Source organism: Erpetoichthys calabaricus, chromosome 5 (genome assembly GCF_900747795.2).
Source record: "Erpetoichthys calabaricus chromosome 5, fErpCal1.3, whole genome shotgun sequence".
NCBI classification, from domain to species: Eukaryota; Metazoa; Chordata; class Cladistia; order Polypteriformes; family Polypteridae; genus Erpetoichthys; species Erpetoichthys calabaricus.
In genome coordinates this window covers 227,970,818-227,996,334 of record NC_041398.2, presented here as the reverse complement: position 1 = coordinate 227,996,334, position 25,517 = coordinate 227,970,818, and the positions used below count along the sequence as shown (strand labels likewise).

General features: G+C 40.6%; 1 protein-coding gene across 2 annotated transcripts; it reads left to right on the top strand.

Moving 5' to 3' along the window:
- Positions 1–5,933: 5,933 nt before the first annotated feature.
- LOC114652713 (mast cell protease 1A-like) lies at positions 5,934–23,667 on the top strand. Of its 2 annotated transcripts, none has more exons than XM_051928183.1 (5): positions 5,934–6,000; positions 15,680–15,836; positions 18,351–18,489; positions 21,996–22,241; positions 22,890–23,667. In XM_051928183.1, exons 1-5 carry the CDS (start codon positions 5,949–5,951, stop codon positions 23,061–23,063), a joined length of 768 nt encoding a protein of 255 aa, XP_051784143.1. In that variant the 5' UTR covers positions 5,934–5,948; the 3' UTR covers positions 23,064–23,667. The 2 variants fall into 2 exon arrangements, with proteins under 2 accessions (XP_051784143.1, XP_051784144.1); XM_051928184.1 differs by lacking the exon at positions 5,934–6,000 and adding an exon at positions 10,206–10,261.
- Positions 23,668–25,517: the final 1,850 nt, after the last annotated feature.

Below are 25,517 nucleotides of genomic sequence, written 5' to 3'. Positions count from 1 at the left end.
CAGGGCCATGTGTGCCTGCATCTGGATGCATGGTCACCCAGTTTTCCCCCTCATTATTATGAATCTGCTCATGCTCTTTTCCATAAGCACCTGCACCTGCCCAGAGCCAGAGTGCACCATTTTTATTTAAAAAGCTGTCTACAGGCACAGACCCTAATGTGTGTCACCACACAGCCGCACGGTGAATTTCCAGGAAATTGTTTGGTGTATAAGGTCACCAGAGAACACATCTGTTGCGAATTTCTTCAGCCAATACTAATAATGAGCTTCCAGTAGTTTCTGTGCAATGTTCAAGAACTTGTGTTGTGGGTTTTATATTTTACTAAACACACTGTAGTATTTTGACATTTCCCTCTATTATAAAAAAAACCTTGGAAGGAGACGAGACGTGATTGTTGTGGACGAAGGTTCGAGGCAAACAGCAGGCAGACAGCAGATGTAGAGTAAAAAAGCAATTTCTTTATTCTTGGTGAGCAGAGAGACCATTGCAGCCCCTGTCAGCTAGTGTCACTGACAGTTTCTAGTCACAGCCCGCCTTCCTCTTTTCACAGCAGGCTTTTATATTCTTTTTGGTCACGTACATAATTATCGCAAAGCTTATCTTATGTTTGCAGCTTCACAAGCAGCCCTTGCTTACTGGTGGAGTAACTTCTTCTTCTCTAACTAAGACAGGGTGTAATTTCCTAAGAGCTGACCCACCCTTCATTTATTTCTTTTATTTATCTTGCGGCTATTTTCTACACCTAGGCTCTAATGCTTAATAACTTTTAACTTTCCCACATCACATACCTTAACAATCCTAATGCATTCATATGGTTAACACAAAGAACTCTTATACTTGCAAATATATATATATATATACATATACATTTTCTTAGCATCAGCTGGTTTGCAAAACATATTTTCCATCCACCCAAACGCACACAGATAGTAATCATCAAGGCAATTTAGACTTGTATCTAAGTACAAAATATTTGTTGCACTAAGGCGTAGTCACAAAATCTTCTTCCCCTCCCTTTGACTAGGTCAAAAGGCTCTCAGCCCAAGACTTTTTGTTCAATTACTATTTAAGATATTGATTCAAATTTTTTTTATCATTCCACATTGTCTCAGAGAGACACTTTTACGTCCCACAAGACGAGTCTTCGTACCAAGAGATGTAACCATGCCCAGGGCCGGAAGAGCTTATGCCAAGAGATTTGGAAAAGTCCTGCGTGGTTATGTCAGACATATTTCTTGTAGAGAGAAAGAAACGATATTCACTCACGGGTAATTATACGTTGTGTTGTCATGATGTAATTCCAAATACGGATTCAAAATTCAATGCGATATTGATGAAAAGGTAAAAGCGAAAATGGACATAGGTGATATGACAGAAATGCACTGTGCAAGATGCAGATCACGCAGCGCAGCAGTAGCAGCAGCAAGCCAGCAGCTGATCAGACAAAGAGGAGGTAAAAAAAAAACTGCATGTGTTTCCCATTGTATCACCGTTTAAGAGGGAGTGTCGGAGGAGCGACTGTGTCTTTTTGGTTTGTGTTCAGCCCCCCATTCACAATGGCGTGTAGCGGTGGTGTGGAAGGTGTTGGCGAGCGAAGCCCCCTAGTCTAATTAATTAAGAAATACGTAGTCAAAGTACCGTTGCACAAGTTCTGAACCGTCTTGAGTAAAATCAGTTAAAAATTAGGTGAAGGCAAACCACTACTGATTAACTGGGAGTTGAAGAAGAGCTTTATCAGCTGTAATGTACAAAAAGGAAAAAAAACAAGTAAAGGTTAAATAAAAACTAGTAAAATAATTTGTAAACAAAACATTTTGGCTTATAAGCATTTCTATGAAAACCCAAAGCTTAAATTTAGAGTAGTTAACATCCTTTACCTGTTTTATATTTACCTGTTTTATATTTTATGTTGAATGATGACTTTGCCCAGACCTTGTGTCATCAGTAAGAAAAGAAATTCGCTCAGGACTTGTCAATACGTCATCTGTATGTGGAGTATGTGAATTTCCCCTTGGGATTAATAAAGTACAGTATCTATCTATCTATCTATCTATCTATCTATCTATCTATCTATCTATCTATCTATCTATCTATCTATCTATCTATCTATCTATCTATCTATCTATCTATCTATCTATCTATCTATCTATCTATCTATCTGCCTGAGCAACTACAAATCTACCCTGAGACGTGTCGGCAGCAGAATATAAACTCTGAGAGCTGGACCTGACTGCACCTGTTTTAACAAACTAAGCTAAAGAGAGAGAATTCTCATAGTTAGCTGCCAATAGTACTTCTGACCTTATAAGAGGCAATGTCTTGTGCACCTACCATCACCTTAAAGGTGTTTTAAAAAGTTACTACTTTTCAAATAAAATAAGCACAACCTTTCCCTTGTATTAAAACATTTCTAAATGTGTTCAAAAGCATGCGCAGAAGCTGGGGTAAGTGTCTTGAAAGCCAATAAAGAAAATCAATACTTTATTTAGTTTTAGACTGCTGATGTTGTAATCATTTTACGAAATGAACTGATTGATCTTTTATGGCATTCCAGAAAAGGTAGTGAATTTAATTTGTGATAAAGGCAATATGATATTACTAGGGGGCTTCGCCCCCTGCTCGCTTCGCTCGCCAACCCCCGTGTTTGGTTAATTGGATATACAATTTTACATGTTTTTTTTTGGAATTGTTTCAACTTCATTATTTTCACTTTTACTTTAAAGCTTCATTAAAAACAATATTTTTTGGAGACACATTGTGACAACGCAACGTATAAGTGCCCGTGAGTGAATATATTCTCATAGCATATGGTCAATTATTGTGTAAATCCACGTTTTGTCCATTGAATGATGCGAATGCGAAAAGACTTTGTTATCTACTCTTTTTTTCAGACCTCAGTTTGTCCTGGTATTTTTTCAATTACACCTGGTTCTGATGATTAATAACCTTTTGTTTGCGGTAATGCAATCTTTTCTATCCTTTCTTTGATATTGTAGTGACTGACATGATAAAGTGTCACAAAAGTTTTACCTGAAAAATCACTGACTTCCTAACCCCATACACAACTTTCTAGCACCCTCTCCAACGCCCCCCCTTCTCGCATGAAATTAATACCTTGCTATCAGTCCTCCGTGCTGTACTCCGCCTTCCATCAATCGGACGTAACAGTCACTTAAAACCAAAAAGCCCTCAACCTGGGTGGGACGCTACAATACTGTCGAATTTTACTGCTGTCATATTCTGTACCTTTGTCTGCATGTGTATCGCACCATCGTTTGTTTGAGCCTTTCAAATTCCACTGCTTTCATAATCTCTTATCTGCCTTTTTTTCTCTCCAATGCCTTTGGGTGTCTATTCTCCGTATTGTCATTATACGCTTTCTATGCACTGAGAGCACATGATTTGTGTGTACTATGTGCTTTTACACGATTGATTTTTTTTTGATCGGTGTGCTCTTATATATTCCGTACTATCTTTGTGGACCTTTGCGGACCCCGTAGTGTCTTACGTTTGACTCTGGGGTGCAGTGCAGAATCCTCTTTTCTGTGTGGCTGTGTCGTTAATCGTTAGCTATGGGCACGTTGTTTATCCAGGTAGGCTCGTGTTTGTATATCCGTCAGTTGAGCTCGTTCGTTTTGAACCCGTGCCTGCTTTGCTTCCACTGTTTCAGATGCATGTCGTAGGCACCTGCGTTCATTGATCTTATCCAGGTGGGCTCGTGTGTGTATCATTGAGCTGTATTGTGTTTGAATTTGGTGTAAAGCGTTCAGCGGTTTGTACAATCCCAAGCAGCACATTATTCCTAACTTCACTCCGCAGTAGTGCCACTCACAATATGGCGGTTGTTTTATTTGCTATTTCCGTTAGTTGAGCTGTACGCGCCTGCGTACAGTAATATGGATAGTAGTTCTACCATAAGCCAAATAAAACCAAGTTGATTAGTTTTATGCCAGTCACTGTGGGTGTGTGAATAAGTGCATCTTGTGGCATTGGTGTCTTCTCCAGTCTTGGTCCCTTCATAATGCCTGCAGTTGACAGGATAGGCTCAGGTCACCACCACTCCAACTTGTTTCAGCAGGTTCAAGAAATGATGGATGGATAGATTGTATTTAGTCACTTCCTCACTACTTCTCGGTGTCAGTATAGATTTATGAGACTTCTTAAAAAATAAAAATAATAGCTTTAGACATTGTATAGTAGATACTGTAAGCTTTTCAACTGGCAGGTTAACAGATTAAGCTTGAAAGTCTTGTCATGCTGACCATAAGTTCGATGAGTTATAGGAAGGCTGAAAGGCAAACAGGAATCAGAGCATTTTGATTACAGTATTTAGAAAGTGCAGCTTTTGATTCCCAATCAACTTTGATTTGGTGCCATTTTACTTGTTTTGAGAAACTGTCTGCTCTTCTAGAAAAAGAAAGCCGGGTGTGTGCCCTTAATTAGGCACACTGGGGGACAGGGGGAGAGCAGGTAAGTGGACAACTTTTAATTGACTTTTTTTCAAAAACAATTTTTTTCTTTTTAATCCAGTTGTCATTTATTGTAAAAACAGAGTTTTCAGTTCTTCTGTGTTTCTGAATTTTTTAAAGAGCTCAGCTCATTTCTTTCATAAGGAGCCTCTTTCAGCTGAACATGGACACTTAAATAGTGCTTACTATCTGTTGTTGTTTTTTAGTTGCTGGACACTTGGAAAAGGAGCTCTATCTCTATCTCTGGCAAGAAATCTTTCTTTCATTTTCCATTAAGGATTTATAATCTATAACTAAGGAACTCGACCATTTGGGAATTGTCATTTGGGACTGTAAAAAAGGCTGCATAAACCCATCCAGGTTGTACAATTTGTTGTATTGTTTAAATTTGCAACTAATGGTTTTGATGCAAATAAACATGATTTTTAAAGTAAAAGCTAGAAGCCAATCTCTGTCTGATTATTGCTATTAGTGAGTTGGAAGATCGACTACTCCTTGTCCAGACGCAGGCCCATAAGGGGTTTAAAATGACAGACTTGTGAAGTCCTTTATTTGCTGTAAACCTCCATTAAAGAAAATGGGAGTGAACATACAGGCAGCCCCAGTCACCAAGCAGCCTGTCATTAGGGGTCCCTAGGGTTGAATACATGGAGTACAGTATGGACAGAGACACATACGGTATAAGAAGTTACAGGTACATAGCTGGTTTTGACATTTCTTACGATCCTACTATAGGAAAAGAACCTAAGAGGTTAGTTGGTACCTTTTGTGTCTGGTGAATGTCAGAGGTGATCTAATAACAGGATAAAACAGACATTACTCCCTAATGAACAATCTATTATAATAATTCATGCTACACTATTAGCAACCTACAGTATGCTGTCAGTCTCAATGGAAGAGTCCTAGCCCACCTACAACAGCACATTGAGTAAAGAACTTCAAATTCTATTTACCATTAAAAAGAATGAAATTACATTGCAAAGAACAGTTTAGAGATTTTTAATATTCTGTCAGGCAATGTATTAATTGATGTTGTTCTAAATTAGTCAAATATGCTGAACCTTTTAGATATATTTTAGTATCACTGAGTGATTATTTCATTTTAAATACTTTTCTTTTTCTACTTTATCATTTGGAATATACAGTACTGTAATTGTTGTATAAAGTACATTGAGTTGCATTCAGTTTAGGTGCAATGTACATAAATGTATTGTTATTCTTACTATTAATATCTGATCAGAATTGGTCAAAATGTAGTTCTAAAAGTGTTGCTCATATTTAATCCGCTCAATATAATTTAGTCCTTAAAATGAATAATCATAACAATAAAGCAAAATTAAACTCCTAAAAAGGAAACCTTTGACTTTTGCATTTCCTTTTGAAAGAGTAATTTCACATCTGATCTATGGCTTGTGGTTGCTCTGAAGGTCTGCTAAATAAGCCTGAGAAGAAACTCAGCAGGACTCCGGAGCAGAGCCATGACCGGACCAAACTATAGCCTGGTTTTCGCTGTTTGCCTGGCACTGTCTGGTAAGCTTTTGATTGGTGAGGTAAAAAAAAAAATCATGAATTATAGGTTTATTCAAATATATATTGTGAAAGGCGCTATATAGCTCCCGACCCGGCACAGACTGAGGCAGAGGCACGTACTTAAATAAACACACTTTTTTATTTTTCTTCAGCCATGGGGCACGCCTTCCTCGTGTCCCACAGGCCCACCACAGTCCCAAAACACTCACAATAATGACAATATTGCTTCTGGCTCCACCACTCCTCCTCAGGCTTAGTCCTCCTCCTCCCGACTCTGGCTCTCCTGAGTGGTGGTGGCTGGCCTTTTTTATACCCCACCAGGAAGCATTCCAGGTGCTTGATCACCTGGCCCTAATTGCACTTCCGGGTGGGGCTGAAGATTTGACCAGCCGGGCTGCAGACTCCATGCAGCTCCCCCTGGCGGCCATCCAAGCCCCCAACCAGGCTGTGGAGGACTCCATCTCCCATAGAGCCATGCACCAGGTTGGGGAATCATCGTCTGCCAGGGAGGCTGCCACCAAGCGTCCCGGAGGAGGTATTGAGCTGTCCATGGTAGCACCCCCGGAAAAAGTGCAGTAGGGGTGTCCCTGCCGGGCATGGGACCTGGCTGTCCTTCACAATATATATATATATATGTGTAAATTTGATTGTACTTGAGGCCCTGTTTTGTATTTCAAGTTTCAGACTTGAAATTTGGCACACAGATACTTCCTAGCAAAAGTCTGATTTTTTGACACATAGCAGCAGTAGAAGAGATAATAGTAATAGTAGTGGTATTGTCAAGTGTAACTTTCAGCATTGCTCTCCCGGGGCAATACAGTGTGATCTGTCAACACAAACAGTGCCACACAGGTTCTAAGGGTCAGCATGCTTTTGAAACAAATTAAGGTTCATTCTCAACTATTATATTTATTTTTTAAAAAAATGCATTTCTCTAGGTACCTTTGTCATAGGCCGAAGCCATATTATGTCCATAGTTTTTTTTATTGTAATTTGGGATTCTTTGCACCACAAGGAATAATTTTGAATATTGTATACATGCGTTTATAATGCTTTTTGTAATACTAACAATTACATACGAAATGCATCAAGTTAAAGGGTAATAAAGTTTACTAATATATATTTTATAATTACTGCAGGTGAGAAACTGGAAAGATAGAAAGGGAAACAGTAACACTGGGTAACTCAACTAGTACATGATAATATTGCACTCGCAGAGTAGAAAAATAAGACCAAAAATTCTTCAAGAGCAGTGAGCTAACTCCTTTGGAGGAATCATTGATATCCAGGGTGATCTCAACAGTACTTTTTTCACTGTGCCCTGAGTGACTTTCTTCTTATAACATGAGATTATACTTTGAATGTGAGGTTAGATGCAGTTTAATTTATGTTTATTGAGGATTCATATGCAGTATTTACATCATTTTTAATTTATCATTATTTGATTCTGTTTTAAGATTCGTTTCTGATTCTTCGTTACACTTGTGGTACCCGGCTGGGGTTTTGCCTGGCCGGAATGCCCAGGAGGACCGGAGGAGGGCTTGTGCCTCCTCCAGAACACGAGGTGGCGTCCTCCCTGGTTGCTTTGGGGGCCACGGGTACAGAGCTTGGAAGCTCAACCCTGTAGGGGCCCGTGGTCACCGCCAGGGGGCGCCCCAATACCTTGGGAGCCCTGGACCTCAGCACTTCTGCCACACCCGGAAGTGCTGGGGGGAAGAGGATTGGGGACACCCGGAGGACTTCCGGATACACCGTCAGAGCTTCCGCCACACAGGGGTGTGGCCACAGAAGCTCATTGGGATCCACCTGGAGTCCATCCGGGGTGTATAAAAGGGGCCGCCTCCCTCCAGTCAGGGGCAAGAGTCGGGTGGAAGTGGACAAAGCTTGGTGGAGAGGAGTGGAGGCGGACCAGAGACTGTGAGAAGGCATTGTGTTGTGGCCAAGGACTTGAGGAGTGATTGGTGCTGCGGCACTGGGTTTGTGCTCACCGTTGTAAATAATTATGTATAATGAACATGTGTTGGGTGAAACCATCGTGTCTACCTGTCTGTGTCCGGGCTGTTCCCCGCAATGGCATCCCAGATGGGACTCTCTGCCTGCTACAAGGCAGGGACCCCAAAAAAATAATTTTGTGGGCAGTCCGGAGCAGCAGGTTGGCCCACACACGCACCGCGGGAGCGGCGATAGTACAACCCCGCGAGAGCGATTCACCTCATGGCCCGCCACCGGTCCGCTAAACGGCCATATTCCCCTGGTGCGGGGAAACGATCAAGGACATTGCCGGAGTACAGCGAACTCCAGCAGGCACACTGTCACTGAGGACGTCCGGAACGGCAGCACGGCGAGGACGGCGCCACAGAGAGATGAGACCTGGGAGGTGAGTGCCCTGCCCAATGGTGATCGGCCCCGCAGGGGAAAACTTACTTTTTGTGTTGCAGGCAGGGACTGCCTGGGTCTGCGTCAGTGGCAACGGTATGCCAATCCTTAGGCTGTTGTCGGCGCCAAGGCAGCAGTACACGGTGCTACGAGAAAGGAGTCGCTGCAGCTCGACAAGCCGCAGCAGCTGCTAGGCTCCAGGAAGGCACATTGCCGCACCAGGAGAAAGAGAAACAGAGCCAAAATGGCCACGGACTGGAAGTCCCTCCCCGGGACAGGATCGGGATTGGGTGTTGTGTCTCTTGCGTGTCCGCCGATGATTGGATGGAGGCGGGCCCAAGGAATGTCCATCCCGGGCCGAGGAAGGACCCGACGGGGCCTGTGGGAAGGCCCCTCAGAGAGCAGCTGGCGGATATGCCTGACGAAAAGGTAGGGCAACCGGCGACTGACTATCTGTGCTTGCTAACGGCTCTGCGTGAGTTGGAGGAATGCCTCCAGCCCGCGGAGTCGTTATTCCAGGTGGTGCGCGTCCTCCGTAGAGGATTGAAGGAGCTGGAGGTGAAGGCAGCTGTGTCCGTGATGACGCTGCGACAGTGGGCGGATCGGCGCGGCGCTGGAGTCTTCAGCCGGAGGGACGCGACGGGGAAGGTGAGTGAGACCGACCCCGTAAAGAAAAGGGGAGATCCCATTGATGGTGCCCGTGACATTCGTGATCAGAACCATGTTGGTGGGTCTCCCAACAGTGGATGCGGCGGTGCAGGCTGTTCGCGAGGTGAGGGGAGTAACAGCGAGAGGGCAGACCGGACAGGGGCTGATGAGTGCCCTGGGTCCTTACGCCCGACGCCCCGAGCCCGCGGCAGTCTCCCATCATTCTGCATGGACAAAGACAGAAATGAGGCTATGCGTTTGTCATGTGCAGACTCAAACCGTCGGGGCGTCCAAGAGGGAAAGGAGGGATGGAGGGATGAATGCCGGTTCCTCCGACAGGAAGGGACGTGCAGCTGGGTGCGCACGTCTAGAGAAGGGCCACTCCCCAAAGTCAGCGGAGAAAAAAGGAATGCAGGCTGTCCTGTCAGTGTCGTCAGCTGGAGGGACACGGAACCTACAGAGGGGGTGCCGAACAGGCAAGTTCCGGGGTCTTCGTCAAAGGGGGGCGCTGCCAGTGCATGGCACGGAGGGACGCCAGGGAAGGGTGTCCAGGCAGCGGCTCTGCCCCCTTGTTTCTGTGTGTTGCAGGACTGGACCCGGGACGAGCAGTAGGACCTGCTTCGTGGGTAGCCGACCCTCATCGGATGAACCGTCTGGCAGGACGACACTTCGTTAGCTATGGGGCAGCCCCACAACCAGCAGAGGCTACGAAGGCACGAGCGGCGCAGAACAGAGGGGCGCAAAAACCTCGGAGAGGGCGCCGAAGAAGAGAGTTCCAGGGTGCCGGAATGGACCCTGGACAAATAGTAGGACCCACTTCGGGGTTGAACCGCCCTCACGGGGTGTGTCGCTTGGACCAACGGGTCTTCACTGGTGATGGGGCACTGTGGTACCCGGCTGGGGTTCATGCCCGGCCGGGATGCCCAGGTGGACCGGAGGAGGGCTTGTGCCTCCTCCAGAACACGAGGGGGCGTCCTCCCTGGTTGCTTTGGGGGCCACGGGTACAGAGCTTGGAAATTAATAATCATAACAATAAAGCAAAATTAAACTCCTAAAAAGGAAACATTTGACTTTTGCATTTCCTTTTGAAAGAGTCATTTCACATCTGATCTGTGGCTTGTGGTTGCTCTGAAGGTCTGTTAAATAAGCCTGAGAAGAAACTCAGCAGGACTTCGGAGCAGAGCCATGACCGGACCAAACTATAGCCTGGTTTTCGCTGTTTGCCTGGCACTGTCTGGTAAGCTTTTGATTGGTGAGGTAAAAAAAAAATCATGAATTTTAGGTTTATTTAAATATATATATATATATTTATATTTATTTATATTTATATTTATATATATATGTGTAAATTTGATTGTACTTGAGGCCCTGTTTTGTATTTCAAGCTTCAGACTTGAAATTTGGCACACAGATACTTCCTAGCAAAAGTCTGATTTTTTGACACATAGCAGCAGTAGAAGAAGTAATAGTAATAGTAGTTGTATTGTCAAGTGTAACTTTCAGCATTGCTTTCCCGGGGCAATACAGTGTGATCTGTCAACACAAACAGTGCCACACAGGTTCTAAGGGTCAGCATGCTTTTGAAACAAATTAGGGTTCATTCTCAACTATTATATTTATTTTTTTTAAAAATGCATTTCTCTAGGTACCTTTGTCATAGCCCAAAGCCATATTATGTCCATAGGTTTTTTTAACTGTAATTTGGGATTCTTTGCACCACAAGGAATAATTCTGAATATTGTATACATGCGTTTATAATGCTTTTTGTAATACTAACAATTACATACGAAATGCATCAAGTTAAAGGGTAATAAAGTTTACTAATATATATTTTATAACTACCGTTTCCCTTTCTACCTTTCCAGTTTCTCACCTGCAGTAACACTGGGTAACTCAGCTAGTACATGATAATATTGCACTCACAGAGTAGAAAAATAAGACCAAAAATTCTTCAAGAGCAGTGAGCTAACTCCATTGGATGAATCATTGATATCCAGGGTGATCTCAACAGTACTTTTTTTCACTGTGCCCTGAGTGACTTTCTTCTTATAACATGAGATTATACTTTGAATGTAAGGTTAGATGCAGTTTAATTTATGTTTATTGAGGATTCATATGCAGTATTTACATAATTTTTAATTTATCATTATTTGATTCTGTTTTAAGATTCGTTTCTGATTCTTCGTTACACTACACTGACACTCAGACGTACTGACGTCATCTTTGCAAATGAATGAGAAGCAGCTCAGAGTGTTTGTACCTGTATACTGTGGTGTCAGAGTTAATTAAAAAATACATTTTGGTGCTAAAAACATAGTGTTTTGGTTGTCGCTAGGGTGTTTTGCTTTTTTTCCTGCACAGGAGCAAAAGCAGCTGAGTGTTTGGAGAAACATTTGGAAGAGTGACTTGTTAGTTGTACTTGTATTTGCTACTTGTATTTAAACTAGCATCATCAAGGCAGGGCAGTAAGCAGCAGGAAGTGGACACCAGCTTCTGTGTAAGTAAATAACTGGTGTCATAGCAAGGAATAGCTATTAGTAAAAACAACAGCGATTCCTTAGTCGGGAAAAAAAGAAAAGCAGTGGCTGACATCAAAGTGGTAAAGAGAGAGGCTCAGCAGTAGTACATAGGCAAGCTGCCAGCATCCATCCATCCATTTTCCAACCCGCTGAATCCGAATGCAGGGGTCTGCTGGAGCCAGTCCCAGCCAACACAGGGCACAAGGCAGGAACCAATCCTGAGCAGGGTGCCAACCCACCGCAGGACACACACAAACACACCCACACACCAAGCACACACTAGGGCCAATTTAGAATCGCCAATCCACCTAACCTGCATGTCTTTGGACTGTGGGAGGAAACCGGAGCACCCGGAGGAAACCCACGCAGGCACGGGGAGAACATGCAAACTCCACGCAGGGAGGACCTGGGAAGTGAACCCGGGTCTCCTAACTGCGAGGCAGCAGCGCTACCACTGCGCCACCGTGCCGCCCATGCTACCAGCATTAAGATGCCAATTAGGCACAAGTGGCAGGAGCAGACAAGACAGTAGGAAAGTTTCTCTAGATTAAAAAGTTTTTAGTGGTCATGACAGTGGGTGACAGCATAAGAGTTCATTAATAAGATGGAGTACATATGGTGCAAATGGAGAACTTTTAAGTAAGGAATAAGAGGCGTGCAAAGTTAGGAGAGCAGACAAAGAAAGTAAAGTTTACCTCAGCAGACAGCTGAGGGGAAGAAAATTACAGAAGCTTAAGGGGCCAGAAGGTGTATAATAACTGTAGCAGTTCTTTAATCTGTAATTTCTTTGGCTTTTTTTGTTTAACCATGTAAGTTAATTCATTTAATTTTAATAAAGTAAAAAACTAAAGGCAGTTTTAGTAATCCTAACTCAAATTTAATAATGAGATCAGTGCAGTGCAAATCCTGTTGAATGTCGGACTTTCTAGAGAATGGCTTGGAGGAGCCAGTCTTCTATGAGGGTTACATCTGCAGGAGGTGCCAACTGATCCAGCACCTAAAGCTCAGGGTCGCTGAACTGGAGGAGGAGTTGGCTGGCCTGCGTTGTAGTAGAGAATTGGCGGACCTGGCCCAGGTGTCCCAAAGAGAGATAGTGTGCACCCCTAAGGTGGCACAGGAGGAAATTCCATACCAGACAAGTAAAGATAGTAGGGTAACTGTCACAAGGTAAAGGGTGCACACTTGCATCAACCACAGAATCAGAAGTGTCAAACCGTTTTCAGGTCCTTACTGAGCTGGACGGTGCCCCTGAAGAATCTAAAGTGGTAGGCAGGCATGAAGAGCCCCAGTGGGTCACCTCAAAACTAGTTCCCAGAATGAGAGAGATAATGAGAATTGGGGATTTAATCATTGGGGGATTTAAACGCATGTTTGCTGCAGAATCAGAGAGTCTTGCACGGTGTGTTGCTTTCTGGGTGCAAAGGTGGAAGACCTCCCTAGAAGGTCCATGGCCAGAGTAGGGGTAGATCCAGTGGTCATTGTCCATGTTGGAACAAATGACATACACAAGGGTAGTCTGTCAGTTCTGCAATCCAAATTTAAAGAGTTAGGCACCTGGCTGAGGAGCAGAACTGACAAGGTACTCTTCTCTGAAGTTCTGCCTGTGCCACATGCAAGTCCAGGTAAGACTGAGGAGATTAGAAGGCTTAACGTATGGCTCAGATCTTGGTGTAGAGTAGAAGGATACAGGTTTATTGGTCTTTGGGACTTCTTACTGCAATGGGTTACATTTAAATCAGAGGGGCACCAAAATGTTGGGAAGGCTATGAGTAGGTTAGTCAAAGATTGTTTAAATGAGAGTATGGGGCAGGCAGTTTAGAACAGACCAGGTTTAGAACTGTATATAAAGGAACAAAGAATACTGTAAAAATAAAAATGCATAGTAATGTAAATTCAAACCCAATGTTTAAATACAAGAGTAAAAGGAGCAACACATTAAAAATAGCTTGCCTTAATGCTAGAAGTATCAAAAATAAAACAAGGGAATTGGTGTTGTTTGTAGAGGGGCATAATTATGATATTTTAGCAATAACGGAAACCTGGCTAAATAACAATGATGGAGATGAGTATAACATAAAGAGATATACATTTTTTGGAAGGATGGACAGAATAGAAGGTGAGGTGGGGTTGCTGTTTATGTCAAACAGAATTTAAATGTAAGTCCTCTTCAGTTGGACAATGAGCCCAATCTTAGTGAGGACATGTGACTTGGACTGGAAAGCATTAGGGAAAGAGGCCTAATTTTAGGAGTCTGTTAAAGACCACCCAATGCAGATAGCAATTTCAATGCACATCTTTTTGGTAATATTAAAAGTCAAGTTTGCAGGGGGATATTATAGTCTTGGGGGACTTTAACTACCTGAATATCAGCAGGGATAATCTTGTAAATAGCGGAGCACAAGAGCAGGAGTTTTTAGATGTAATCAGTGACTGTTTTTTAACGCAGTATGTTAAAGCACCAGCACAGGGTGAGGTTTGTCTGGATTTAGTATTTTGTAATAATGAGGATAGAATTGCGGCTGTACAGGTGACTGAGCAACAAAAGGGTCAAATGATCACAAAATAATACAATTCTCAGTGTTTTGGAAGAGTGTGGATGCTAAGGTTGAAACTGTTCATTTTAACTTTGGTAGGGCAAATTTTGACCAGATGTGGCAAAGTCTAAAGAGGATAGACTGGGATAAGCTTTTAAGTGTGGAGACAGTTGAGGAGCAGTGGAACGGGTTTTCAGTAAAAGCATTTTACATATAATGCAAGACAGGGACATTACTAAATTTGGAATTAGTAGGAAATGTAAAAAACTCCACAATGGGTTAATAGAGAGTTGAAAAGAAACTGCAAAAGTAAAAAAAACAGCTGCATAAGGATATTATATTAATAGCTCCAGTGTGAAAATCAAAAATACACTTCATGAGAAGGATTTAGGAGTCATAGTGGACTCGATACTATCAACTGCCCGACAGTGTTCAGAAGCCATTAAGAAGGCTAACAGAATGTTAGGTTATATAGCGCCCTGATGTGTGGAGTACAAGTCACAGGAGGTTAGAGGATACTCAAGCTTTATAATGCACTGTGTAGACCTCATCTGGAGTACTGTGTGCAATTTTGGTCTCTGGGCTATGAAAAGGACATAGCAGCACTAGAAAAGGCCCAGAGAAGAGCAACTAGGCTGATTCAGGGATACAGGGGATGAATTATGAGGAAAGGTTAAAAGAGCTGAGCCTTTACAGTTTAAGCAAAAGCAGATTAAGAGGACACCTGACTGGCCTGTTTTTTCTCATCTAAATTGTCTAATGTTCTAATTGCTTTTCCATTAGTCCTGAATTTTTTTCTATTATGCTGAGCTCCTGAAGAAGGGACATGATACAGCATTCACAAATTCCTCTTTTGTTAATCAATAGTCATCTTCTATTAACTTCTTTCAAAAGTTTAAGTATTTTCTCAGCAACTAACATGAACTCTGATATTTTATGTGCAAAGTAATATTTATGCTACAAACGTAAGGAGAATTGTGTTTCAAAGAATCTATGTCCACCAATGAGGTCCTTTAAAACTCCTCTCATTTAGGGCCACATTCTTTTTAATTGTACTCAGTTTCATTTCTACATAATCATCACATGTTCTCAGCTTCATGTGATTTTGTTACACACTTTTGTCCTCTTTGTTATAACATTTCTCTTACATACTCTTCATTGTATGCTACTCCTTTCCACATTTTATTTCTTGTTTCTTGTCTAACCCTAAACTACACTGCAGTGCTAGCACCATTTTCTTTTTTCCCTAACTCACCTAAGATAAGATCATTTGGAATTGACACCAAAGTTTGAAAAACAAATAATGGGAAAAAATTCTAAACTTTTTAGAATATTGCAGTCCTTTATCCTGTGGAACCCCTTCTAACCTTTTGGATGTTTCATCTTCTGTGACTGATTACATTAAATCTCTTTCTTTGTTCTGTAGAAGGGTAAGCATGGGGTGTCTGATCTGAGTAAGATTTAGTAATGCTTTGTAATATATACAGTACATTATAACAAAATCTAATAAAACAGTAATGTATAAAAATATCTTTCATAATTCACATTAAACAAAATGTCTTTCATTGGCCATTGTTTTCATGTTCTCATCCAATATCACAGGCACATGTGCAATTGGATACAAGATCGTGGATGGAAATGAGGCTACAGCCCATAGTAGACCGTACATGGTGGTCTTGAGAATAAATGGAACTTCCAGGTGTGGAGGGTTCCTCATTCGTCGGAATGTTGTTGTGACAGCTGCCCACTGCGATGGACTGTAAGTTTCCAGGCAACCTCAGTCTTTGTTGAGTGAACAGTGTAAGGGGTAGGGAGCAGTTGTCCTGAAGAAGAAAATAAACATAAAAATTAATAAAAATATACCACATAATTACTCTAAAACAACAACAAAAAAAGCACATCTGTACTACTATAACACTAGTGTACCTGTGGACCCCAATAAGGCTGCCTTCTAAAACTACGACTTTCTTGCATGAAGGAGCACTTGGCCCAAGGCAGTCTCTCTCTGTCCTTCCATTTTAGTGGAATCCCAGCCTGATAATGGATCCATCATCCATCTCAGCTTGGAAGCCAGCTCATCTCTCCCTTCTATTAAACCAGTGATAGAGGTCTTGTTGTGAAGGAAAGGCTGGAAGAGCAACCCCAGACTGACTGATGTCAGGTAGTAAGAAAGCTACAGGGATTGTTAATGATTTCTTTGGTTATCTGAGCCAGAAATGATTGGTAGATGATGGTGGTGCTAAACCGATCTTAGATGAAGAATCTTTTTTATGCCTCCTGCTTTTTAATAAAATCCAAGTTTTCAATCAAGTTTAATTAAATGAAAATTACCTTTTTACAAACTATTCCACTAAAAAAATAAAATAATTTTAGTGCCTTTGTACCTGAATTGGTGAGTGTAATCCCAATTTCAAACAGATGAAGCATAATGTAGCAGACTTTGTCTGAATAAATACTGTAGAATATTGTTTGCAAATGTTTCAGTCATTTTGTGCTTTAAATATTGCTGCCTGAGAGGCAAAAGAATTCTGGTACAATGTTAATATGCAGGTACAAAATAATGGACCTCAGGACATCATCTTCTGCTTAGCAGCACTTGTAAAAAAAACTTAAACTTTGTGGTTTTCTATATTTTCCTGAACGTGCAAAGTTTTGATAGCAAAACTCTAATGTCATGCAGTTTCAAATGATTTTTGTTATCTTGACTTTGGAAATACCTAACTTATAACACAAACCCCTGAGACCTACAATAAATACGCTTGCACTACTCTGATATTTCTGCCACACCCAATGTCTGGTAGTACAAAGGGACAGTCTCACTGTGGTTCCCAAGACATGTCATTTGCACGGGTTACTTTTTAGCATAAAGCCACTGAATGTGTCTAAATGGACAGTGCTGCAGTGTCACTTGTAGGCACATAAATAATATTCCAAATTTAGTCTTTTTTTAAGTAAACAGCACACAATGGCTGAAATGTACACACAAACTGCTAATGAATCTATCGACCGTGCTGTGCTCAACTGAAGATGACAGAATGGCAGAAACAGACTGACTCTTTCTGCAATGACCACGTTATCTTTCCTTCTTACATCCAATCTTTCACTGGCTATTCTTCCTCCTTTTCTCCAGTGAATTCTTATGTACTCCTCTGCCTTGTATGACTATGACAGACTCGTGACATCGCTCCCACTTATACCACTGTTTGTGGATGATTCAGATTCATTGGTTATGTCAAACTCTGGAGAATGTACATTGCTCTTAAAGACAAAGAGTCATCTTCATGTTCACAATTCCATTTCCCAGCTTTATGAAATGGGGCTTCACTGTCAGGTAACACAGATGGAGCTACAATACTTTCTGATATGGATAATTTGTGACCAAACCTTTTGAGTAGTACAGCAAAACACGGACAGGAAAGACATGTCTTTTAAAAACGTACATTTAGAATACTTGTTTCATGCCTTGAGGGGGTCACGATGGCAAGGTGCCTTTCACCAGTCCCCTTCCAGCTTGATGTACACCAAAATGACCAAGGAGGACCATCCCCACCTTCCCCACTTGATAAAACGATTGAGTCCCCGTGTCCCGAAATAACTAAGGGGGACCATCTCATACTCACCCCCCTGCTTGATGAAATCATTGAGCCTCCATGCACCAAAAGCAATACTGGGAAATACCACACCACATTAAACAACTTGGTGTCTACATGCTACACTGATAAAAGTATGATCAACTCTTTGTTAACTAGCTAAGTCACTTTAGGGGTGACTGAGCAGCCTTTTGGAGGTCTTAATCCAGGCTGGAATTGAACTTTCACATTAATCTCTTTGTTCAATATAATGTCATACTCTCAATATGTATGTTGGTATCAGTGATGGACCTCACTTTGATCTCTGACCTGCAATGTCTTCTTTATGGAAAGCCCATAAGCTGAAATGTGTTCCTAATACCAAAGTTACTGTATGTGTGTTTTACAGCACAAAGTTGTTGCAATTCTGGTGTATTGTTCTGAGCCTTCTAACTTTAACTTGTAAGCGAGTTGAGAATACCGATGATTGGATAATAATTACTTAGAAAGGGATAAATATTGTATAAGTAGGTATTTGTTCCCTTATGTAAAGAAAATTCCTGGTGCCCAACTGGGGTTATTTCCTGCTCTTTTGCCAGTGCTGCTGGAATGGCTTAGAGTTCCCTTTAACCTTTAATTTGGATTAATCATGTTCAAAAATGAAAAGAGTACATTTTTAATTTTGCTTTTCTAATTTTCTGCAGGATAATCAGAGCATATGTTGGGATTCACTCACGCTCTAGAGATGCAGGACCAAATCAAGGAATACTTGTGCAGCACAAATTTTATCCCAATCCAAATTACACTCTCCCAAGTCGTGAAAATGATATCATGCTGCTGAGGGTGAGAATCGTTGTAACTGTAATGTTCAACTAGGTAGAAATTTCAGTTGAAATGCAAGCTGAACGAGAAAACACTGACTACGATTTTTGTCACATCTGTACTTCTCACACATTGGTACCAGCCCTCAATTTTGGTGTTGCATATGTGCACTAGAACAGGTCACCATAAGCGTTTGTCTATGAAAATCTGGAACTAAGAGTTGAGTCATGTAGTTGATGTGGAAATGCTGATGGCTGGAGGAGGTACTGGGAACTGAGGTGCATGCAGAAAGTGTGCTTGATTGGCTGTGGCAGTAGCAAAGACCAGCACTGCACTATTTGGTAGGCCTACAGTTAAAGTGTCCTCTCCAAAGGTAAATTTGAAATAGCAAACTAATTCACAAATAAAGCAGAATTTTTCTGTTTAAAGACAGCAGTTCTGCAAATTCACCAATTTGTACAGTATGCTTTATTCAACATATTTTCAACAAAAGGTCAGCTGTCTAGACAAAAGTTAAATTTGCTAAATTTTAACAAAATTGATCTACTGTGAGTGGGTCATGCCTATTAAATTATCCATATGTGCACTCCAGAGCATTAATTATGATCTCAAGATGATCCAAAAATATGAATTTTTAGATCAACACTGAGGGGTCGAGGTTTTAGTTCCAGGGTTTCCAAAGCTGTGGAATGATCTGCCTGCTTATATGAGAGATGCCCTTTTAGTCTCAGTTTTTAAATCCTGACTCATGACTTTAGTCTAGTAGTTGGTATTTAAATGCTTTTTGCATCTCTGTTTGTTGGCAGTCATTATTATGGCAAGTTAGAGTATTATTTAGAGATATCATAAAATGTATATATTTTAAAGTAATGCTAATTCTTTTATGGATGTCTTCAAATTCAATTAACATGTTTTGATGAATTGGATTTGAAGATATCTTTAATCATTTAACAATACTGTTAAAACATTCACAGATACCTTTAAATGCAAGTACTTTCAAAACATTTAAAGATATCTAAATATAATTTTAAGATATCAATAAATGCAGATTCACTTTTTCTATTGTGCCATACCTTAATTTTAATGTTAATTAACTTAAGTTAAAAATATTTTATGCTAGCTTGATTGAATCTTTCTCAGTGTGTTTTAATTTATACTATATGATTTAATTATTTGTCATTATGTTATACAGGTGCTGGTCATAAAATTAGAATATAATGACAAAGTTGATTTATTTCAGTAATTCCATTCAAAAAGTGAAACTTGTATATTAGATTCATTCATTACACACAGACTGATGTATTTCAAATGTTTATTTCTTTTAATGTTGATGATTATAACTGACAACTAATGAAAGTCCCAAATTCAGTATCTCGGAAAATTAGAATATTGTGAAAAGGTTCAATATTGAAGACACCTGGTGCCACACTCTAATCAGCTAATTAACTCCAAACACCTGCAAAAGCCTTTAAATGGTCTCTCAGTCTAGTTCTGTAGGCTACACAATCATGGGGAAGACTGCTGACTTGACAGTTGTCCAAAAGACGACCATTGACACCTTGCACAAGGAGGGTAAGACACAAAAGGTCATTGATAAAGAGGCTGGCTGTTCACAGAGCTCTGTGTCCAAGCACAATAATAGAGAGGAGAAGGGAAGGACAAGATGTGGTACAAAAAAGTGTACAAGCAATAGGGATAACCGCACCCTGGAGAGGATTGTGAAACAAAACCCATTCAAAAATGTGGGGGAGATTCACAAAGAGTGGACTGCAGCTGGAGTCAGTGCTTCAAGAACCACCACGCACAGACGTATGCAAGACATGGGTTTCAGCTGTCGCATTCCTTGTGTCAAGGCACTCTTGAACAAGAGACAGCGTCAGAAGCGTCTCGCCTTTGGACTACTGCTGAGTGGTCCAAAGTTATGTTCTCTGATGAAAGAAAATTTTGCATTTCCTTTGGAAATCAAGGTCCCAGAGTCTGAAGGAAGAGAGGAGAGGCACAGAATCCACGTTGCGTTAGGTCCAGTGTAAAGTTTCCACAGTCAGTGATGGTTTGGGGTGCCATGTCATCTGCTGGTGTTGGTCCATTGTGTTTTCTGAGGTCCAAGGTCAACACAGCCGTCTACCAGGAAGTTTTAGAGCACTTCATGCTTCCTGCTGCTGACGAACTTTATGGAGATGCAGATTTCATTTTCCAACAGGACCTGGCACCTGCACACAATGCCAAAGCTACCAGTACCTGGTTTAAGGACCATGGTATCCCTGTTCTTGATTGGCCAGCAAACTTGCCTGACCTTAACCCCATAGAACATCTATGGGGTATTGTGAAGAGGAAGATGCAATACGCCAGACCCAACAATTCAGAAGAGCTGACGGCCACTATCAGAGCAACATGGGCTCTCATAACACCTGAGCAGTGCCACAGACTGATCGACTCCATGCCACGCCGCATTGCTGCAGTAATCCAGGCCAAAGGAGCCCTAACTCAATATTGAGTGCTGTACATGATCATACTTTTCATGTTCATACCTTTCAGTTGGCCAACATTTCTAAAAATCCTTTTTTTGCATTGGTCTTAATTGATATTCTAATTTTCCGAGATACTGAATTTGGGACTTTCATTAGTTGTCAGTTATAATCATCAACATTAAAAGAAATAAACATTTGAAATAAATCAGTCTGTGTGTAATGAATGAATCTAATATACAAGTTTCACTTTTTGAATGGAATTACTGAAATAAATCAACTTTGTCATGATATTCTAATTTTATGACCAGCACCTGTATAACATACTGTAACTAGAAACTTGTTCAAGTGTACTCAATGAAGTTTGTTAAAGAACAGAAATTGAAATGAATTTCCTAAACCAACAAACCCAATGACTAAATACTCTCCTGTAATTAGTTCAGTTTCTTAGGGTTTTACAATACAATATAATTACAATACAATTTATTTTTGTACAGCCCAATTCACACAAGGAGTACTGAAATGGGCTTTAACAGGCCCTGTCCTCTTGACTGCCACCCAGCCTTGACTCTCTAAGAAGACAAGGAAAAACTCCCAAAAAAACCCTTGTAGGGAAAAAATGGAAGAAACTTTAGGAAAGGCAGTTCAAAGAGAGACCCCTTTCCAGGTAGGCTTGGCGTGCAGTGGGTGTCAAAAAAAAGGGTGTCAATACAACACAATACATAGAAAAGAACACAAATAATCCTTAATACAATGCAATAGTGCAATAGAAATATTACAAGTACAGAGCAGAATTCAACAGTAGATGATATCACATAATAAGATTCGGATTCAGATTCAGTTTTATGCCTCTTTGTTTTCTTTCTTGAATGGATTCTTGGTGTTCATCGATTTTACTCCTATCTCTTTATTACTAAGTGTTGTGCTTTCTTTTTATAATTCAGTTATAACAATGGTGAAGATTACTTTTTTAACTTATTGAATCTCTCTGAAACATTAGGACCACTTTATACAACATGACTAATGGTCTAATTGTTTCCTGTTTTTTATTTTTCCACACAGCTGAGTCAGGATGTGACATTTAGTGCAAATGTGCAGTTAATCCGGTATGCAAGCCGTGCAACTGTTTTGGCACCTGGAACTCACTGCTCTGTGGCAGGTTGGGGTACAACATCTAATAATTCAGCATCAAGTGACGTGCTGAGAGAAGTGCAAGTAGATATTTTGAACAGAACTAAGTGTGGAAGAAGAATTCTAACCAACAAAATGATCTGTGCAAGAGGCAATGATAGAAAGGGAACCTGCCGAGTAAGTGTGTGACTCAAAAATGCTAAAAAGCTGTTCTTGACTCTTTAAATCCAACCAAACTGTGCAGAGAAATTGTACAAAAAAATTAATTTCAGAAATCTAATAGTGTGTCTGGCGCCTCACTATCCACATGAGAACAGAGATACTGTATCTTTCTGCCTAGAAGAATTTTTCCACAAGAAAAACTGTCTGTGGTAGTTTATATGACAGTAAAGGCGCAAAAAAGGCAATCACCTTCCACCTCTGCTGTAACTTTAATTTTCTCCAGATTGTTTGGTGCTGCATCTTATTATGTCAAGTACAGCTTATCAATACTTTTTTGTACAGAAAAATTTTGTGTAGAAAAAAATTTAAATTGTATCAGAAATGTATGCAGTGTTCATGCAGAGTTTCAGGTGATGTCTTTGATCAGACAACTGTAGAATACAATATGCAATATTGGAAGATAATACAGTAGACATTCATTTCATCAAGGCACAGCAGGGTAATCTGAAAAAACGAGGAAAGATGTAATTATATATCTACTACATCAGATGTAGTTAGTTTTTCTGTCTTATGGCAATTGTTATTACAAAAAAAGATCTAGCTAGCTCTACTTTAAGGTCTTGAGTAGATTAACTGATAATTGTTGATTTTATTTTACTGCAGGGTGACTCTGGTGGTCCACTGGTATGTAGAGTTGGCAATGTGGACACAGCTGTTGGGGTCGTGTCTTTTTTAAAACCTGGTAATTGTGATGATCCCAATCGCTGTGATGTTTACACCAAGGTGTCCGAGTACCAGACCTGGATTGACAATGTTTTGAATCGGATCCCACCCTAATTTATGAAAACATCTGTGCCTCAGAGATTCAGTTTCCTGTGATTATTCCATTTAAAGTGATATTTGAAGCTTAGCTAAACAGACAAGCAGAAATCTGTTTTTAAACTACAGCTATGAGCGCAGCAGCACACAGCAGTAAAACATTTCACTAACTCTGGATTTAATATCATGATGGGCCTGGCATTTGTTCTATCCTCAAAGTAATTTATCCCATATAGTCCCATGGCTAGTTTGAATATTTTTTGATGCTTACAAACTAATTGGTCCCACACATTTTTATTTTGTGTGGATGCTGGTCACTTCAAAGAATCAGCCTGCAAAAAGGATTTGTATTTGCAGACCTTAGTGTTTATAATAGAAGAAGGGCAACAATAGATTGGAAATGGTGCATGAATAGTGTCAAGAGAAACAACTATAAAACAATCCATAAAGCTAATTGCAGCATCATTTCTGCTTTTGTCTTAACAAATCTGTTAATCCACAGACTCATCTGGCACTGTGAGCTCTACTTTCAAACATGAAGGGGTTAATGTGATAGTAGGAGTCTGAAGCTTTTGTACTTTGCTGCTTCTTATTGCTTGAATAAAACGTTATTTGAAAGCAACTGTTTTATTTCTTTAAGATGTGCACTATATGTGTTTCAAAAAACAGAATATACATTATTATTAAATGAGAGAGATTCTAGCTTATTATGAATTGCATAACCACAGCACACATTTTAAATAGCAGTAATGCTTTTGTTGTCCTGTGCAGGTGTCAGGTGGTGTAGCACTTAGCTTGCCTCACAATGCAGCAGTGGTGTTGCTTTTAAAAGCACTCCTTTGAGTTCAGCACACCCCTGGAAAACCCCTATCTGTGCTTTTTTCCTTCAGAATTGCCATAATTCTTCATGGCATTTATTCAACAAGGTGCTGGAAGCATTCTTCAGGAATTCTGGTCCATATTGACATGATAGCATCACACAGTTGCTACAGATTTGTTGGCTACATCCGTAATGCTAATCTCCCGTTCCACCACATCTCAAAGGTGCTCTATTGGATTGAGATCTGGGGCCTCATGTATAACGCCGTGCGTAGAACTCACACTATAACATGGCGTAAGCACAAAAGCGGGATTGTGCGTACGCACAGAAAAATCCAGATGCAGGAATCTGTGCGCATGCAAAATTTCACGTTCTTCCACTACATAAATCCCGATCAGCGTAGAAAGTAACGCACGTGCACGCGCCTTCTGTCCCGCCCCAACTCCTCCCAGAATTACGCCTCTTTGAATATGCAAATCAATATAAATAGCCTTCTGTGAAAAGACAATGGGAAAAGCACAGGGGAAAATATAAGAATTTCAGCAAATACCAAGTGGAGGCAAAGGAAAAACGTACTATTTGTTGGTTTAAACAGTGGTATAATCAACAAAAGAAAGTTGATCGAGTGACAGAGTGTCGGAAAAACTCGAAAGATCAAATTCACAAAGTCGCACAGTGCCCGAAATAAAAAAGAAATCACATATCAAAGTCGCCGTGAAAAGGCAAGTCGTAGCCCACCGTCTGAGTGTCATATGAAAGTGTATTAGGGTACAAACAAAAAACATTGGCACACAGTGGGAAAAAAGCACGAAATGTCAACTTTAATCTCGAAATTTCCACTTTAATCACGTAGTTTATTTTGCCATTAAAGTAGAACATCATAAACTTCATCTTAAAATCGTTTATTTTACTAGTTTCTCAAGTAGCACGTTAAATGCTTTGTTCTGTGTTTGATCTTCTATGTGTGTGAATCACTACGTGCTTCCATTCTTTCTCTTTCTCCGACAGGACACAGAATGCATTACATTCGAAATATTACAGCTCTCTGAATAATTAAAATACTGAGATGTATACGTGATATCATTTTCATGATGATAGGAATGAAAGCATGTTAGTAAACATGGGAACACGGTGGCGCAGTGATTGTTCATATCTCACGCAGGAGGCTTGCTGCGCCATGTGCGACCTTCGATGAAATAATTTATTACAGAAGTACTGTCTCTTTCAAACGTACTAACCTCCAATTCCTGTCCATACTTTTCTTTCTCCAATCGCCACACAATCAGCTCTGTAATAGACTTTAAGCCATTTGTAAGCTTAGAACGCCGATTCTTCAAAACTTTTAAGGAACATTGAAATATCTTCGTAGTACATGTTTAATTATTCTATTCGTCTATCCTTCCAGTGTCGCGTCAGCACCAGCAAGAATACAGCGCAAGGCAGGAGCTATCCGTGAACTAGCTATACGCTGTGGCACCGTGTCCTCACATGTTTAATTATTAACAATACAGATTATTTAAATGAAGTTAAAGTTTTATCTGTATACTATAAGCAACATATTTTGCTGCAACATCATCTTAAAAATGATATTGTCATCATACGCACTTTATAAAGTAGCGCAGGTTGTGCAATATTATAACTGTAGTGTAAGT

Excerpts from the sequence above, each read along its gene's own strand:
- LOC114652713 (XM_051928183.1), top strand. The coding sequence starts at position 5,949 with ATGACCGGACCAAACTATAGCCTGGTTTTCGCTGTTTGCCTGGCACTG. Across the intron at positions 6,001-15,679 it reads TGTTTGCCTGGCACTGTCTG|GCACATGTGCAATTGGATAC; the intron begins GTAAGCTTTTGA and ends CCAATATCACAG. Across the intron at positions 22,242-22,889 it reads ATAGAAAGGGAACCTGCCGA|GGTGACTCTGGTGGTCCACT; the intron begins GTAAGTGTGTGA and ends ATTTTACTGCAG.